We start from the raw sequence: 18,102 nt of genomic DNA, 5'->3' as shown, positions 1-18,102 counted from the left end.
ACACCAACTTCCGATTGATATTATTAATTGGAAAAATACGTACTGTTGGTAATAAGGACAGCTGCGTTTGAAAAACAAGCTTCTCATTTACGATGGGGTTCAATTTATTTGCAATATTATATCATAGACTCATTTTTACTCATTGTGATATAAAACTCGCACGGACAGGATTCATTTTTGAAATGCTTCGTTAGTTTGCAATAAACTAGGCTATGTCCGTCGTTTTAAGTCTAAAAGATATAGATTTAAAACAGTACTATCATAGTGTCTGAAAATTATTCTGGATCTTGTGAAATTCGCAAAGTTATTATAAAACAAAATCCTCAGCCTCGATAGGTTAATAACTAAGTTATATCATTGACTAGTCAAAGGTTATATGCAGTCTGGATACATGTTTTCTAAAACAACGTGTTTTGGAATAGGCCTCTCACGATGGTTTTGGAATAGGAATCTCTGTTTCTCACGATGTCCTAATTTTCATTAGACCAAACTCCAATACAAATTCTACTTCAGCACTTACTTCCCTTTAGACTTGACGACACTTTGGACACATTGTAACAGCAAATATGTAATTATTGACCAACTATGAGATTCCTTCTTATATGTCGGACCTAATGAAACACTCTGAGCTACAGAAATAATACAAAATACCCCCGCCGCAGCAAACCTGCCGACTAAGCGAATTTCCATTTGTCTGAATTGATTTTCAGTTAAATATATTTTAATAACATTAGGTTTAACGAGTACCTAGGTTTGCTGCTACAAGGAAACTAATAAAGTGTGTTTTTGAGTAAAATATTGATAGCTTAGTACAAAATAAATAAATTTGCCAAGTTTGATCAAAATATTTTCATAAACAAGCAAACTACAACATTTGACAATATTCTCCATAAGAATAACATGGGAATTTTAAATTTACAATTTTTTTAATTTTCTCCGTTACTAATAATCGAACAAAAATACTTTTATATACTAAATTATTTGTTTTTTTAAGCTCTTTAAAAAGGTATAAAGAGAAATTGGGAAATTTTGTGTTTTGAGAGTCAAAAGTGAGACAAACAAATTTTTACCCCATAAAACCCCCCGTAAAGCCCCGTTCCCATGGTCCGATCGTGCTGGTTCGCGAACTCATTCAAGTTTATCCCGCTTTACACCTTTAAACCAAATTTCATCAAAATCGGACAAAAATTACTCAAGTTATCGCGTTCACGGGCGTATATATATATATATATATATATACATATATAAAAATTTTAACGAATAGTGTTTTTGGCCTCTGGGGACATCAAAATGAAAAAGTAAATCGGTCCCGGGTCTAGGTCTTACCGTGCCACCTACGGTAATAGCTACTTCCCTATAGGGAAATTCGCTAAAACGACGGAGCAAAGAAATATTTTTGACACTCTAACCATAACGAATCGCAGTAGTAAGACAAATGGATGATCAGTCAGTCACTAGGACTTTTTGTCAATTTTGACAAATCTCACAACTTATGTCGCCCAACTGAAAAACAACTCTCGGTGGGGTTGAAACTGAAGCTGGTCGGATGTCAAATTATGATGAGTGACACTGACTTTGACTGACGTCCCCCCCACCCCCCCCCCCACACACACACAACATATGGGGTCCACACATACACGTCTTGTCCATCTGCTCATCTGCTCACCACCCGTGCAGTGTTATCTCTCTGTAGGTACATCGGTATTTGCGGAATGGTTGTTTATATTAAAAACGAGTTCAATATCTGTTATGGTTATAATGTTGTAATGTAGTTTAATAAAATTTCAGGTCGTTTAAAAAATTCGACAATCTTTGCAATGAAAGCTGCATGTTTTATCAGCAAGTATATCTAGGTGTTTCAGTATCTCTTCGTTTCACACAGTGATGATAGTGGAAAGTCGATTTTAATCTTAAAACATTTAGCTAAACCGATCAAATGTTTAGTCAAAATGCTAGTCAAATCAAATGCTAGTTAGTTGACTTACTGACCAAACTACTGGCTCATTAAAACAAAAATGGAAGTAAAATTTCGAAATTAATCTCATAAATAACAAAATTAAAAACTCTTCACAGGCGACAACAATAGTCCAACACTAATTAGCCAACGACAGGAAAAGAACAAAGTCAAATTGTGCGTATAATACAAAACAAATAAAACACTCATCGTCGCAACCGATTGTCAAACGAAAAGAACAACAATATAACATATGACAGACGCCGAGAGGCGGGAGGTGAGAGAAGTAGAAATGTGAGACGGAAGATATTAGAGAAATACCAGCGAGAGGGGATGAAGAGGGGAGGGTAGAGAGACAAATGTTGGCAAGTGCTCGTTATGAACAGCTGGAGTAGAGCCAAAGACCAACTACAGAACTATAGAACAGACAACCTACAGACAGCCGTAGACTGGTATCTTCTAAGCACACTTAACACTGTAGTAGTATTTATTAAACTGATATCATGTGGGCATTAAATGAACATGACCTTATGGTTACCTCTTGTATGTTAAATAACTTTACAGTGTAACGCACAGACGGAAACGTGCCAAATTCATATGACAGTTAGTTCTGCTTGTTTACATTTTTAAACTATGTAGGTTTGTTCTTTGTTACCATGGATACCGTCAATCAATATTTACTTTTAAATCTCTCACCTCAAATTTTTAAAAGCCCACGGGGCAGAGCCCTAGGACAATATCGAAGCGGGAATAGTTCTATATGTATCCTCGGAGCTGTAGCTTCATTTGTGTGCAATTTGGGCCCAGTCAGATCTGTAGTTTTTGAGATTATTTCATACAAACACACACACAGACACACACACAGACACCACCTCTTCTTTATAATAGTATAGATTTCAATTTGTAAATATTACAATGGAAAAAGCGAGAGAGCCTGGATAAATTGATATACTAAAAATAAAACTGAATTAACACTGTGCTTTATTTCTTAATAATCATCGAAAGAGCCGATTTCTTGGAACCATAGGAAAGTCAAAGAACACCACCAAGGAGAAGAAATATAAATAATTTTTAGTTTATATTAAGTTTTTTTTTTACTTATTATTGTTATTATGGACAACCTAGTTCGGCTATTTGTAGAAAACAATGTCTTATAGAAAACACTAAAAACTAGATAATTATCAGCCTTTGAAAAATTATAAGATATTTACATGAAATGTTGATTATATCGATCTGTCATGTACATCTTGAGTATTTCCATAATCTTTGAGTCGAATCTTTTAAAGTCATCAGAAATTATGACTGTTATTGGTTTTAAAATATCGCCTTTAATACTTAGCAATTGCTCGAATTCGAGCAACAGGGACACTAGTTGGTCTTAAATGCTTTATAACCACAAGGCATCGCTGATCACGGAGTTTGAAAGGCAAAACTTAACCTTAGTGTCTGAAAGAAGTTTCAAGTAAAGTTAAAACTTTTAACTCCATAACTCTTCAGAGTCGTGAGGTGCTAGCGGCTAACTTATGAACAACCGACGATAGTACTGATAAAACTTTCCAGCCCGAGATGAATTAATTTCCAGCATACGCTTCGTGGACTTTTACACAATCCTTGAAAAATACAAAGAAAAAGAGATATTTTGGTTTAACAAAATTTACGCTTACCACAACAGAGACAGCCAATTTAACTGAAGTCGAATTATGTTACTCACTTTACTTGTGCAGACTGCATCTAATCCTTTTAAATTAGCTATTTGGCTCTACCCCAAATGGAAGCGTCCAAATTAAGTATAATTTTTTATCGAGAAGACCTATGAGAATGGTTAAGCTGAGTATTCTCCACAGTTTAAATTCATAATTGTAGTGGTTACTAAATCCACATAGCATTGTTACAAAACAAATGAAATATTTAAAATAACACTAAATATTAAAATATAGTATTTCCAAGGCCCACTTACATATTATGACAATTATTATCCAAAACCCCTCTTTTAGAGCAAAAATAATTAATAAACATCAAAAATAAATCACAAACTTTTTTTAGAAAGAAATTTTTTGAAAACTACTTACAATAAATTTTGGACTATTTCAAACTAGAAAACAGAATATAGTCGAATGCATTCCGAACCAACTTTTAGTACTTGACAAGTGGTGAAAAACATTTTTACGTCCACATGAACATACAGTAACTGTTTTATTTCCTTGCTTGATTTAAAAGAAATATCTCGAGCAATAATATTTTAACCAATCAGAAGATATTCTCAAGTAAAATTGATTTATAACATTGTAAAACGGTGGATTGTTTGAGTCCAGATTTTGACGGAAACCATGTTTGAAATTACTGTTAGAAGATGAACAAAAGTTGCACTATACGCTTCTGTGTATTTCAGAATGGGTTCGCTATGAGTATATAGTTTGTCCAACTAGTGAAAAACACCATAGGCCTAACGTTCAAAGATTACTTTTTGATATTCACTAATTTCACGAATCCAGCGCCACCCCTGATGTCAACATTTGTTATTGAAGTATAGTGTATCGATTCATCAGTAACTGTGTTGAATAGTGGGATTGAACAAGTTCACAGTTAGTAGGCATAAACTTTGATGTTACATAGTAAGAGAATCCACATCCATCTACAGCGATGGCACTACACCAAGAATGTCAACATCAACCCTACGACCTGGCTAATTAAAGACTGCCAGCTAAACGGTTTAAACCGTGTTTAATCAATGCCAAATAAAATATATACAACCACTTTGGCCCGTCTTGTTGGCATTTTCTAAATGCACCAGACCCGCGGAATTGTGGGCTCTATTTAGGGAAAACGGCATCTGCTGAACAATGTCTTGTAGGCTATAAATCTAAAACTGCACCTAGCTATCCTTGCCCATTGGGCCTGCTTATTTTAGGCAGTGACAAAACTACAAATGATATTTCAATCCCTTCTTCACTTACATTGCAGATATCTTACAATACATACACCAAGTCCATTACTACCTTATTAGGTGGTTAAATTATAAAATAAAATAAAATTGTTTAAAGAAATGTCTGTCTATATTTCACTTCAAATCGAAGTACACTCAGTTAATCTTTTGTATTATTATATTATTTAACATACCCAAATCGTACCCAATGTGATTTACAAGCGTCACAGATTTTTATTCACGGAATAATATTTTTTTAATAATTTGTAAGTTTCATTTCAAAGTTTATGGTATAGATCAGTATGCTTTCTAGTATTTTCATGAATGTATATTGTTGAAATCGTAATTTAAAAAAAAAATAAATAGTGATATTAGCATTATTTACTAAAATAAGTTTGAGCGTTCCAATCTACAGCTCATTAGTGTCAAAAGAGGACCCAACACAAAGGATTTTTAACTCACTAAATTATTTACAAGATCATTTTGCAAGGCAAATGAACCTTCGACTTTGTAACGACCTGCGGGGGTTCAGAGAAGGAATGTCCATTAAGACGTTAATTACTACACAATGGGAGGTGACAGGTAACAGTTGACCTGTTATTCGGCTCAGGAGAGTAACTGGTTCTGCGCGTGCAACCGTTTCTATACAGCCTTGGATCTATTACTTGTTGTGTACCTCGATTGCCTACCCGAGCGCCGTGCTTTCTCTACACTCTACAATCTGCAGCGACGTCCAGTGCAATTCTGCGGGTGTTTTGGTATTACAAGCATTTGTTTACGATTATTCAGTTGTTTTCCAGCGGCTTTTAAGTGTATTTAAATATCCATTTAATTTGTCGCCATTGCTTATTTTTATGCATAAATGTATTAAGTTTGTTACAAACTTTAAAACAATTGGCGTAAAAAGACAAAGCTAAGGGGAACGAATTTGATCCCAATGACATTTTATATGCTTTATAAAAAAGTAGTATAAATGCTATTTGTTATTTTTACTTTACAAAAATGTTATTTTCTTTCAATTACAATTCTAAAAAACCGTTCTGCATCCTTCGATCCATCCTAGCCATTCCCCACTGCGACCAAACCAATGTAATTAGGATATTCTTTAAATACAAGAACTACGGTAACTACTAAAGAACTCAAAAAAGGAAGAACAAATTCCAATTATTCTAGTACCTAAATGCAAGGTGAGGGGGGAGGTATGTTGGCGATTACATAAAAGAGTGTCCAGGAAAAAATTAAGAAGTCACGAAGAACAAACAAAAAGAAAAACCGGGTTTATAAGTCTCCGACTTGAAACTTTGGTGACGGACAGTATGTTTTATGTGTATGTACTCCTGTGCATGTATATAACTGTCACAATCATTGCATATACAGGAACACAGTGCCGCCATTTTATCCTGAGTATGAGAGGGACGATTGTAAAATAGAGTGCCTTGTGTTGCTTAGTAGCTGACTAAGATAACTGATTGTTTTATTAAGATTCCAGCAATCAATACAGCTAGATCCAGGATCGAACCGACAACCTCCTACTCAGCTACTGCTACTATACTCACCCTCGTTGAATGTGACGCGGTGACGGTGCTGGTCGGAGGATGGTGTGGGCGCATCCAGTGTCAGCCCACTCTCCTCGTCTGTGCCTGCAGACAGACAGACAAGGGTTAAAATATATACTGCGCAAGGGACAACACCTAACAACAACTCTATGGGGATGGTTTCAGTTAAACAAGAAATCAACAAGAATTGATGAAATGGTCATACAAGAAAACAAATACGATTGAGAGGGGCGACAATGGCGTTTAAACTTGTGAATATAGAATTTGTATTTCAAGGACTTAGTCAAATATATTTCATTTAGGGTAGGTTTTAGGATTAGTTCTCTATTGAATGAGGTTACGTTGCGTGGGGTTACATTATAATTCATAGAATCTTGTGTTTTAAGAGTCCGTATAAAATATCTCAAATAAAAGAAAAGCATGGTATTGCAATAATTAATTTATTACAATACCCAGACCACTACCGCAGCTTAAATATCGTTTTAAGCTCAACGAAAAATACAAAAGAGTACACAATATGGGCAACAAATAAAATCTTAATTAACTTATCCTCTAATGAAGTCATTGACCTGTAAAAAACCATTATTTCTAATATCTACACTGCAAAAGTGGTTTTTGTTAACAGTGCGGCGTGGAATAGTTGGATAGAGCCAACTAATTAGTTCTAATCAACAAATTATATTTCTTTCACAAGTTTGGGGAAATCGATTACACTAATTAAACCGTTATTGTTGACGGTTACGAGGATAAAGTTTCTAATTAATTTACTTTTTATTAGCGGTGCAAGTATACTGATCATTTTTTTTTTCTTTAACTTATCACAGATTGCACATGATTAAAACATATATAACCTAGCATTAAGATTGTTATTGGATGATTTTGTAACTCATAATCATTGTCAAAAATAGTCCACGCTTTCATCGTAAAAGTAGAAATTCCACTTTTACCTACGTCACCAAAACTAGTCATTCACAAACAGCCAACACGTTTAAATTATAGCTTAGACAATGTATTTCCCACACTAGGGTGATAATTAGAAGGGAAACAACAATTAGAAGTAAGAACTTAATGAAAAAATACTTGTTAGCTCACAAACCATGTTTATGGTAGTCCAAGTGTCTGAGTAGAAGAGGGTGATTCGCTGACCCGATCACGCACAAAACGCGGCGTTTCTGACGCCACTGCATGATTACACGTTACCTGACGTCACGATACACAACCTCACCGTAACGCGACGTCATCGTCACACAACGTCATTGTCACACAACGTCATCGTCACACAACGTCATTGTCACACAACGTCATTGTCACACAACGTCATTGTCACACAACGTCATTGTCACACAACGTCATCGTCACACAATCAAAATATCCTACAGCTGATGTTTCAACATTTCACAGTCAGCTTAGACGCCCACACTGGACATTCTGTTTAAGCTGCTAAGTAAGATTTTCTTCCAAAATTAGACTGCATCTAATCACCTGCAAAGATGAAAGTTGGAACGAGAACAGGCGCTAAGGCGAAGTGCCTACTTGTGATTTAAGTGTATATTGTTTCACCATCATGTACAGAGTACTATAGTGCAGTGCATAAAGTATACTCGCATTTCAAGTATTATATAATTAATTGAACCTTTATAGAGTCAGAAATGTTGAATTATTATGCTGGACATGTTTCTAATACAATTTTGATCTACGATCAGTAGCATTAGGTTTGTAAAACCAAAACTTAGCTCAACCAACGTTTGTCAGATTGCAATGAACTACAAACAAACAAACAAAAGGTACACTTTTATAGCATCCAACCTCAGGTTCCGACATCTTATACACCAAACGGTTTTTTACTTAAGTGGATAATATTAAATTACCACAACATATTTTTCACTTCGACGGAAAATTTCAAGAAATATCAGTCACATAGTATTACTAACTAAAATAAATATTACGGTAAAATTGTTACGAAAATTTTTAATCTGTTACTTAAGATACATATAAACACGCATCGTACAATAGGTGAACGAGTAGATAATTTTGTAGTAAAACATGGTTCATTCCAATACTTTACTGAATCTTAATTTCTTTTACCATAACATAAAATAAAATTGATTAACTATTACATTTTAACTGTAAGAATGGTAAATTATAGCATTACATCACAAAAAGGTTGGTAGTGTCAAGGTTTTACGTCAGAGGCTAAAGTTTTGTTCATTTATAGGCTCAAGTGAACGTGAACTCGAGTTAAAACTAGTGTATTTAAGTGTTTATTAAAAAAAATAGAAATGATTAAATGATTTACATATTTATTTTGAGAGTTAACATTGTGAAAACACGGCCAAAGACTGAGCTGCGGGTGTTGATATTTATAGTTGGGGTCGGTCATGCTAGCCGTGCGAAAATAAAACAGACGCGATTTCTTTCAGAAATAAATTATTACACCTTCAGCCAAGTATAATCGACATTGGAACACTTTCAACACGACATCTTACAACATACGTAACAGAAAAGATACTGAAGAAATTCACAACACAAAAGAGAACGTATTACATACGAAGTAGTTAGCGATTTACAGTACACAAACAGTCCAGTGTAACTTGAAACTTGGAACCCCTTTTTCAGTTTTCATACGAATGAATATGCGTTCTCCAAACGTGGCCAATTTAAGTTGCAATGGAAAACGTCTTGCATAATCGACTGTCGTTAGTCAACAATTAGACTGTAATCATATACGGATGAGTTCGAATTTTGAATAGTTAGCATATACAAAATAACATTCTTTAGGTTGAATTAATTGAGTTTATTTTAAAATGTGGAAAATGTTAATTTTAAAAACCGTTACATTTATTACATCTTAGGCAATATTAAGTCCGAATAAGTACGAAAACCACTGAAACAAAAGGAACAAAACAATTTGAGCCAACACTGAACAACTAAGTTTCGCTCCCAGGTCGAGTCGATAGACTGGGATGATGCAACATCTACGGTCATTTACCAATCACGCTACTCCTGGTATTTTTAAATTACAGAGATTTTTACACGACAAGATTTAAAGGAACGAATTTACACATAGTTTATATCAATTTAAAGCTTAGCAACATATTTATATAACAATTTTAGGTCTTTAATCAAGTTTATGCGGTAAAATATATAGGTAAACGTTTTAGTTTAGTTTTAAAACTATACTACATTAATTAAGAATACCTTCTCATCAAACGCAAAGAGTAAAATAGACAAAACCATTTAGTCTAGCAAATGATTTTTTAATGCCCCGGCTTTGTAACAAGGTAAAAATTATGTAGGCTATGTAACATTTTAACAAGTAAATAGTGCGCGCAATAATTTTATTACAAAATGTAATTCGACCTATTAAATCGTATATAACAAATCTGAAAGTATATTCTAGCCTATTCAACGATTTTTTTGCCTCAACTATCAATATTAGCAAAGTAAACTGTGTGCTGGACAATGTACATTCCAAGGATGTATTAAAGATCAAAAGCATTCTTTGTAGAGAGTAAAGGTAAAGTAGGAACATAAGTGGAGGGCCAAATGAGGCGGGGGATGAGGGTGAAATATAACTCTGCTAGGCGAGGGAGTGAGGGGGTGAGGATGCACAGTTATCGACTCGGGGCTACAAAGCTCGGCCTTTAAATGTCAAGGTCGTGGTCCATCCGCCACAACCGGCTAAAATATCAGTAACATTTAACTAATCGAAAATTATTAAGAACACCAACAGAATCGACGATACCTTTACATTTTCAGAGATACATTAGGAATCAAATTCTAGATTACTCATCGTCTGTGTTCTTAGATATAATTCTTAAAGTTGTGTTAGTATCAAAATTGATTTCCTACATATTCCAATTACGATATTTAGAAAAATGTGGATATAATACTGCTAGATTTGTATATATTCAGGATGTATCGTCATAAAACTGCGAAGTTTTTGCAATCTGAGGATAATGCATCACTAAAACCTAGGCCTGCGTGAATTTGACAAAGCGTCTCCTGTTTTAAGTCACAAGTTATCGTTAATTGACAGTTTTTTTTAGATCAATCGTCGAAACAGTATAATGTGTTTCCTTGTTTGCAACATAAATTAAAAACTCTAACTTTATTTTGTTCTTCATTAGTCAAGAGCTCATGAACATTATTTCTTGACTAATGTTTATAGCCTAATCGTATAATTCATTGATATAGATAAACATTTGTAAAACGAATTCGCAAACTCGTCAATTACAAACACCATGACGTAACAAAAGCGCACGCTGATTTCGCAAGTCTCTGAGACATTCTAGAAACTCTTGTTATCTAACAAGTCGCGCGCTCAAATTATCATCGTCGCGCATGCGCAAAGTCTGTCACTAACACACACTCACTATCACTCACACACTTGCAGCGGCGGCGGGACGGATTTGAACACGCGGCTAAAAATAGTGTGCGAATAACCGGCACTACGACTGTTTGGTATACGGCGGCACTGATATTAACACTATATGAACACAGGAACACTAGAATGTTTGCGAAAATCAAAATATGTATATAATAGTGTTAACATGGGGTGCGGGCGTGGTTACACCGATCGCCACATGACTGCGCGGCGGTCGAAGTGACGTCACGGTAAGGATAGATCCGACGAGTAGAGCGACGCAGGCGCGACTGTGACGACGACGGTCCTCCACACACACCGCACACCACCTCGCGGCTACCATGTGACGTCATTTGCGGGGCGGCGTATAGTGTACAGTGCACAGACTTAATTGTATACATGCCATTGCCAAGCAGATAAGCATACCCCCTATTGATTTTTCATAATGAAACGAGTGAAGAAAATTGTAGGGTTTGTTCTATGTGGTTTACGTGCAGAGCGTTTTGTTGCTTACTATTTATTTCACACATTTGCAACATAGCTGTATGGGTGTATTAGAAATTCGAGTCTCGTACTTAAATGTGAGAGGAAAAGGTTCATTCCTAGCATGCCCATAAAAATAGTTCATATTTTTGACCACTCACTATTCCCTTAAAAGCGTGTTTAAATGCTGTCATGCAAAAATTACAATGGTGTAGACACTAAAAATCCCTTCTTTATAGATCATCTTTGGGGATGAGATGAATATAGTTCTAAGGAATATGTACCGATGCATTTAGTGTACAATTAGAGAGAGTTTCGTTGTTTTGGCTAATATTTGATTCTGATTATTTAACTAATTGTATTGCTTGTCAACGATTTCTGTTGTACACAGACGTCATAGTATCAAATCTTAGAGAGAAAATATAATTTGGATAGTTGCTCGCTTTGTGACTACATGTGACTTGATGAAATGTGTTTTATTTGAATTAAATTCTACACCTGGTTCATAATGACGAATGTCTACCTTGGCCTTGGTATTTAAAAGCCAGTGGTAGCACGCTACAAATTCATAAAGGATATTCTGCCGCATTACAATAGTCACTGACATTTAGCTAGTTTAAATGTTATCTGTTTGTATTATAGTAAACTAAAGCTTACGTTGGCAACTTTAAACAAAAAAAATCAAATTTCGAAAACAATGGTAAGATTGTGAGCTAAAATTTGAATATCTCCCAATAGTTAGCTGTAAAAATTAACTCCTATATGACAGCAGCATATTGATTCGAGGGCTAAACTCAACTAGGTTTACTGGTTTACATTCATTTGTATTTTAAAACTGGCTACATTCTTAATGGGAAATGCGATGACTACTTCTCCCATAATCAAAGGTATTCAAGGATTTTCGTAAGGAATGTATTACACATATTTTCTGAACATTAAGCATAATATAGACCGTCATTCATTGAAGTGTGGCAATCGCATCAACCACCAACATATGCACTAACCCAAATCCAATTCAATTCCAATTCCATAGACCAAGTCACATTTCGACAGTAGAGTAGTCCACTCCCAGTCAAGTCTCCGTATAATTTCCCTTATCAGCTGAGCGTTTACTGATAACAAGAACGAGCTTGTATGAACATGGATATCTTGTCTATTATAAGTAGGCTATAGTACTTTACCAGATTACAGTCTGTATAATTTCAATCGTTCAAGAAATCTAACTTATGATGTATACAATTGCTGTTAAACCTGTAATACTACGACTAAACTTGAAAATCTCTACTGTACTAATATTAGCCGATTTTCAAAATAGCAGAACATCCATGACTAACTTGAATTATTTAAAAAGGATGTACGGCATTTTCACTGTAGGTCATCATCATATTGTAAAATGTGAATAATTTTTTACAGTGATTTATGTCAGGTTTAATTACATTTCAGTTCGATGATTTTATAATTACACAATTTCTCATATTTCATTATAACAACAGGACACTATTTACTCCATCGCTCCTTTTAAAATACGAGTGTGATTATGAACTAATTTTTTCATGTTAACAAAATATAAGTGGTGGTGTAGTAATAAGAAATACATATTGAACTACAGTATCAACATATATCCAATTTACCGGACAAAAATATGATACCTAGAATGTTTTTTCAGATTACCCATTTAAGGCTACTAAATTAACAAAGGAAACGATTTATCTAAAAGTTAGTTTAGTGTTTTATCTAGTAGGTATGTTTTTGGTTACTGAGCTTACAGTACTTACTCTCCTAGTTTTTGGCACTAGGATAGTTTGAAACAATGCATAAAGTTCTACAGTTTTCGTGTAAGAAATTAATAAGAAATAGTATCTCAGGACATTCTGTCAGAGGCTAAATTCAACTTAAGTTAATTTTGAAACTAAAACTGATAAAACCATATTAACCTGATCCATCTGGGTAAAAATAATATTAACAATACATCGGTGACCAAAATGAAACTGTAGGAACTACTAATGAAACCTCTGACTAATGAAATCATAAATAGATTAGCTAGTAGTGTTTATCTGCAAGTAAGGATCCCAGTATTTCTCCTGAGCACATAACACACCACATCTGGCCGTGATAATATATCTAGCAAGTCTAATCCTAACGAATGGCCCACTCGGGCAGTGATAACTTTCCTGCTATACGCCACTTATACTACCCGAAACTGCACTATAAGTCTGCTTAGTACCGTCTGGGAATTAATGCTCTACACATCTATTGAGTATGTCAGGTGAGGAGAACTTGAGGTTTACCATCTTTAAGTATTCAACTACGTATGTTTGATTGTTGGGTGTACGATAAGATTTCTCCCTCTCCTAACACAGTGTTATAAATCGTTATATACATTTTTCGTCACTACATCCGTCAAAAGGTTTGTCATGCGGTTTATTGTAGAAATATTATCGAAGTAAGGAACTGAATATTTAAAAACTCGTCAAGTATGAAATGTAAACTTTACGACTTCCTATACAGGTTTTTAGTTACGTTGTTAATTTGAAACAATCTATAGTATGCGGTTATTCTAGTAACAATGTTATTTCGTGTCATAGATATTAATTTACCCCTTGGTGCTATGGCATCTCAATGAGGTTTGTAAAATGTACTTGTAAACTAAATTTCTGCTACCGAGTGTCGTGTAACCGACGTTATACTTAACTTCTTCGGTGACTTTAAATCAAAATAGATCCTAAAGTAAACTCTTACTTTCCCAGAGGAAGTAATTTACCCCAGTTTATGGTCCCTGCTTCTGTAACTACCTGTGAGGACAACTGCACTTGTTGCGCTTCCAGTTTTTGTGCCAATGTATGGATACTGCTCAACTATATTTGTATGTGTAAACTGCTTGCACCAATAATACAGTACAATATCCGATATCCAAAAATTGATACTCATACAAGTGATTATACAAAAACCATTAACCTTGAGTGAAATGTCTCCAAAAACTAAAATCTCAAATTTTATCAAGTTGAAATCAATGTCAATTGTCAAATCCATCGAACTCTCACATCTGAATGTAAAATATTGGTTTGTGGAAATGTCAATATGATTTACAAGTACACTTGCTATTGAGAGTTGTGTGTTTAGTGTCCGGAGGTCACTATTACCACACAATGTTGCCGGCCAGACTGGACCAGACCACTCTAATTGACAAAACCGTGTTCCTACTGTTTGTAAGCTCAGATCTAACCAGTGGTCACATGGATGACACTTTACACAGCTACTTTACACTTAACAAAACTACAAGATCCGGTCCACTTGTCATGAGGATAATTCCAGTAAACGCTTCATGATTGCTTGGAACGGTCGTCAAATAACGTTGGTGTTTTTGCATATTTGTTCTATAACTCTACTTTATTTGTTATTTAGGTGTATGGGGTTATCACACCATTGAGATTGTGAATATGAATGTATGAATTATTGAGTAGTGACCACAAGAAGATTTTTGTAATTATCAAATGAAAATCACTAAGAGCATACCTATGGTAGACCCATTTTAATCGTTCGTACAAAAATATCAGCATGCGAAATATATTATATTAAAAACTATACACTGTGACGATATACAGTAAAATAAAAATAAAAGCTATAACATGTATTTCACTTAATTTATTCAAAAGCGATGTCTATGGTGTTTTATGAAAACTTGTGATACCAATTTTCCAATTATGGGTCTGTATATTTAATCAACTTTAAATATTTTGCAATTAAAAGCTACGGATTATATAAGGATTTTACTACACATCTTTGTATCACGTTTTGGACACAAAAACGCAAATTATTTCAAAAGTTTACAGGGGAGACACATCGTTGTGATAAACAGAAAGTCTCGAAATGATCTTACAAGTAATCCACTTATCCCGACTTCCACCGGAGATATCCACAGTTTAGATACGCTCTGCCCCTAAGCCCAACCACAGAGGGAACATGAACAGAATTTTTGCATTCTGTTTCTTTAATTCATTACGATACTCTTTTGTTATTATCAATTGTGCATGTACACGATGATACAAAATTTTACCACTCTATAGTTTGGCGACATCCAACAGTCTCTACAATGCACGTGACCTGACCATGTTCCCGGTATGTCGTGTCAGCGCTATGTCGTGACATACAGCCATACCGCCGCATGCACCTGACATACTTGCACCTCAACTCTGATGATACACCGGCGCCGGTTGTTGTATGCTGTAGTAGTTGTTTATTACAGACCACTGTACCACGCGCAGCCGAGTACCGAGCTATGTGTTAATGTGGTAAACATCACCAGTTAACGAACTGAATGAACGTCTTACAACACTATTTCCTGGTAGTGTACTGTCGTAGTAGATCAACAACTCGCATGACCCTTTATACTTAAGCCTCGTCTACACTTGCAGTGTTGTCTGTGTGTACATTGTCACCCGACTCTTGCTGTGTTCACTTGTATCTTGCGATGTTACCATATATTCTACCTACAATTTATTTGGTGTATTTGTGGAGATCAAATTTATTATTTTTACAAATGACAAACCCGAGACATAATACAGGTGTTTTATATCAAGCCTCGATGTGTGGACATGGATGGATACAACGATACAACCCACAATGCTGAGTGATTGTTGTAACTCGTCTGGCAATCTTAAGATGCTCAATTCTATCCTAATAAAAGTCAGTAGCTTAGTGAAAGTTCGAAACTGGACCCATCAGATGCCATTGGTCAGTAGTTGTATAAATTGTCTTGGGCAAAAGAACCATTTTCCATATCTTGGTCAGTAAAGCTATTATCTTATTCAATTATCTTCTTTTAAAATTTCTAACCTTAGTGATTAAACGCCATATAACTATAATCCAATTCTAATCTAAATGTACAATCATCCGCAGGTTTTTTTTCTTAGTGCTTATTATAAATTGTGTTTTTGCAGTAGTTCTTCAGGGACATTGATATGAAATTTCTGAATCCTGAGTCAACTTCTAATCTGAGATCCAATAATGTGTTTAGTATTCTATGGTTTATTTTATTTTAGTCTGTCTCCAACACATGTTTTTAGGTTTTTCAATTTTTTTACTACATGTGATTCTTGTTGTTTGTATCTATAAAATTAATACGCTACATGAAACTTTGTCGGTTGAACTCCTCCGCCATTTCTTAACCGATTTTATCCATTGACGTCTCATTGGAAAGAGCGTGTCGCGTAGATTTGCAAACTGGCCTTACATTTTTCTAAAAGTCCCTTGGGCTCTGCCCCAGTGGCTTTGAAAGTTCCCATGTTATCCTTATGAAGAACACGATTGTTTACATGTTGATCAGCTGTATAGTGTAATTGCTGTTATTTATTATTCAATTCAATGAAACACATTGAGTACATTTATTTACTACGAGTTTGTGTAAACATAACCTCCAAGACGGATCGTGTAAGTATGGTAAATTTGTGTATTTATCGTTGTTTTGTGTCGCTATGAGGGATCGTGTTAGCATGATTGTAACTTAAATTTGTGCATTTATCGTTGTTTTGTGTAGCTATAATTTGTTTATTTGTTGTTTTTTGTTTTAAATGCCTCCGACGCGACAACGAAACATAGACAGAAGGCGTAATCGTGATAACGACCGCAGCTACAGAACAGTGGCGCATAGGTTACAAAATAATGCGCCCTCACGTTATACCCCAAAACGACTTTTCGTTCTCAATAATTGACCCTCTATCAATGACCTGTGTTGCCTGTACAGCAAGGCATTTTGAGAAGAATAAAACTGGTCGGAATGATTTATCAATAACAAAGATAAACATGGTCTGAGTTACACACCGGTAATCTTTGAGTTGACTCTTTTAATCATTATAAATATGAGTGTTATTCGTTTTTAAATGACTCCTGTAATACTTTGCAATTGCTCGAATTCGAGCAACATGTACACTAGTTATTATTATTGTGAAAAATGGTCAAGAAATACATCTATAAGTTTTGTCCTCAATCTTTTTACTTTTATTTAATGGTGATTTTCTCTAGATTATGTAAGTATATCTTAAAAGTTATAAAGGATTTTCTCTTTCTTCAACACTATTAAACTCAAGACTAGAATCAAGATTAGAAAGATGTAACTATTCAAGGTAAATCTCTATCCTTTTCCATTATACATCAAGCCTAAAACTATTCTCTCCTCTCTAAAATTCCCTAATCATTTCATTGGTCCTTCGAGCCTCGGATGAAAGAATCAAGAATATGGATATTCAAAACTACTAATATTGTACATTATTATTTGTTATTTCATCAAGATATTCAAAATTTAATCTTCAAAAAAATCTACTAATGTTTACACTGACAAATTGGAATGTTTGATTCTGTTGCCTTAGTAACAATATTTCAACCCCTTTCAATCTTTGCCTTTACAACCACATTTCTCCAATCAGCTCACTAGTGCATTTTAATATACAAAATGAAGTATCAAACCTTTGTCAGATTTTCTAACCTCATTAAAGTTCGTCTCAATAATATTCTTTCATTTATTGACACTATATCAGAAAATGATCTTGTTCAATTAGTTGATCAACAAAAGGTTAATTCCTATAAAAGTGAAGTCAATGAAAAGCGTTGTGAATTTAATGAACACATTAGAAAATTACCGGACGTGCCTACTCTGCCTGGTGACTATGATGAACAAGATCTAATTGATCGACAGGAGGAAATAAATGAACTTTGTTTCAGCATAGAAAGTAAAATAAATGCTTATCTTTTGGAAGGTAAAGTCAATGATGGCAATCAATCTATTACCTCTCATCTCAATGAACGGGAACACTCTAACATGTCTGTG

General features: G+C 34.8%; 1 protein-coding gene across 2 annotated transcripts in view; it reads right to left on the bottom strand.

Annotated features, from left to right (window-relative positions):
• LOC128995868 (uncharacterized) overlaps positions 1 to 18,102 on the bottom strand; it is a 97,450-nt gene that overhangs the window by 32,709 nt on the left and 46,639 nt on the right. Inside the window, exons 1-2 of one of the 2 annotated variants that reach the window (XM_054420892.1) lie at positions 7,530 to 7,659; positions 6,434 to 6,517 (exon numbers count right to left, since the gene is read on the bottom strand). In XM_054420892.1, the coding sequence (XP_054276867.1) occupies positions 6,434 to 6,517; positions 7,530 to 7,620 (175 nt within the window). In that variant the 5' untranslated portion in view covers positions 7,621 to 7,659. Of the gene's footprint in view, positions 1 to 6,433; positions 6,518 to 7,529; positions 7,660 to 18,102 lie in introns of those variants that run through there. The other variant, XM_054420894.1, reaches the window with a different exon arrangement.

This window comes from Macrosteles quadrilineatus, unplaced genomic scaffold (assembly GCF_028750875.1).
Source record: "Macrosteles quadrilineatus isolate MER2022 unplaced genomic scaffold, UCM_ALF_1.0 Scaffold_5__1_contigs__length_97177068, whole genome shotgun sequence".
In the NCBI taxonomy this organism is placed as follows: Eukaryota; Metazoa; Arthropoda; class Insecta; order Hemiptera; family Cicadellidae; genus Macrosteles; species Macrosteles quadrilineatus.
Note: the sequence above shows the minus strand (reverse complement) of the source record. Positions and strands in the feature narration are given on the sequence as shown.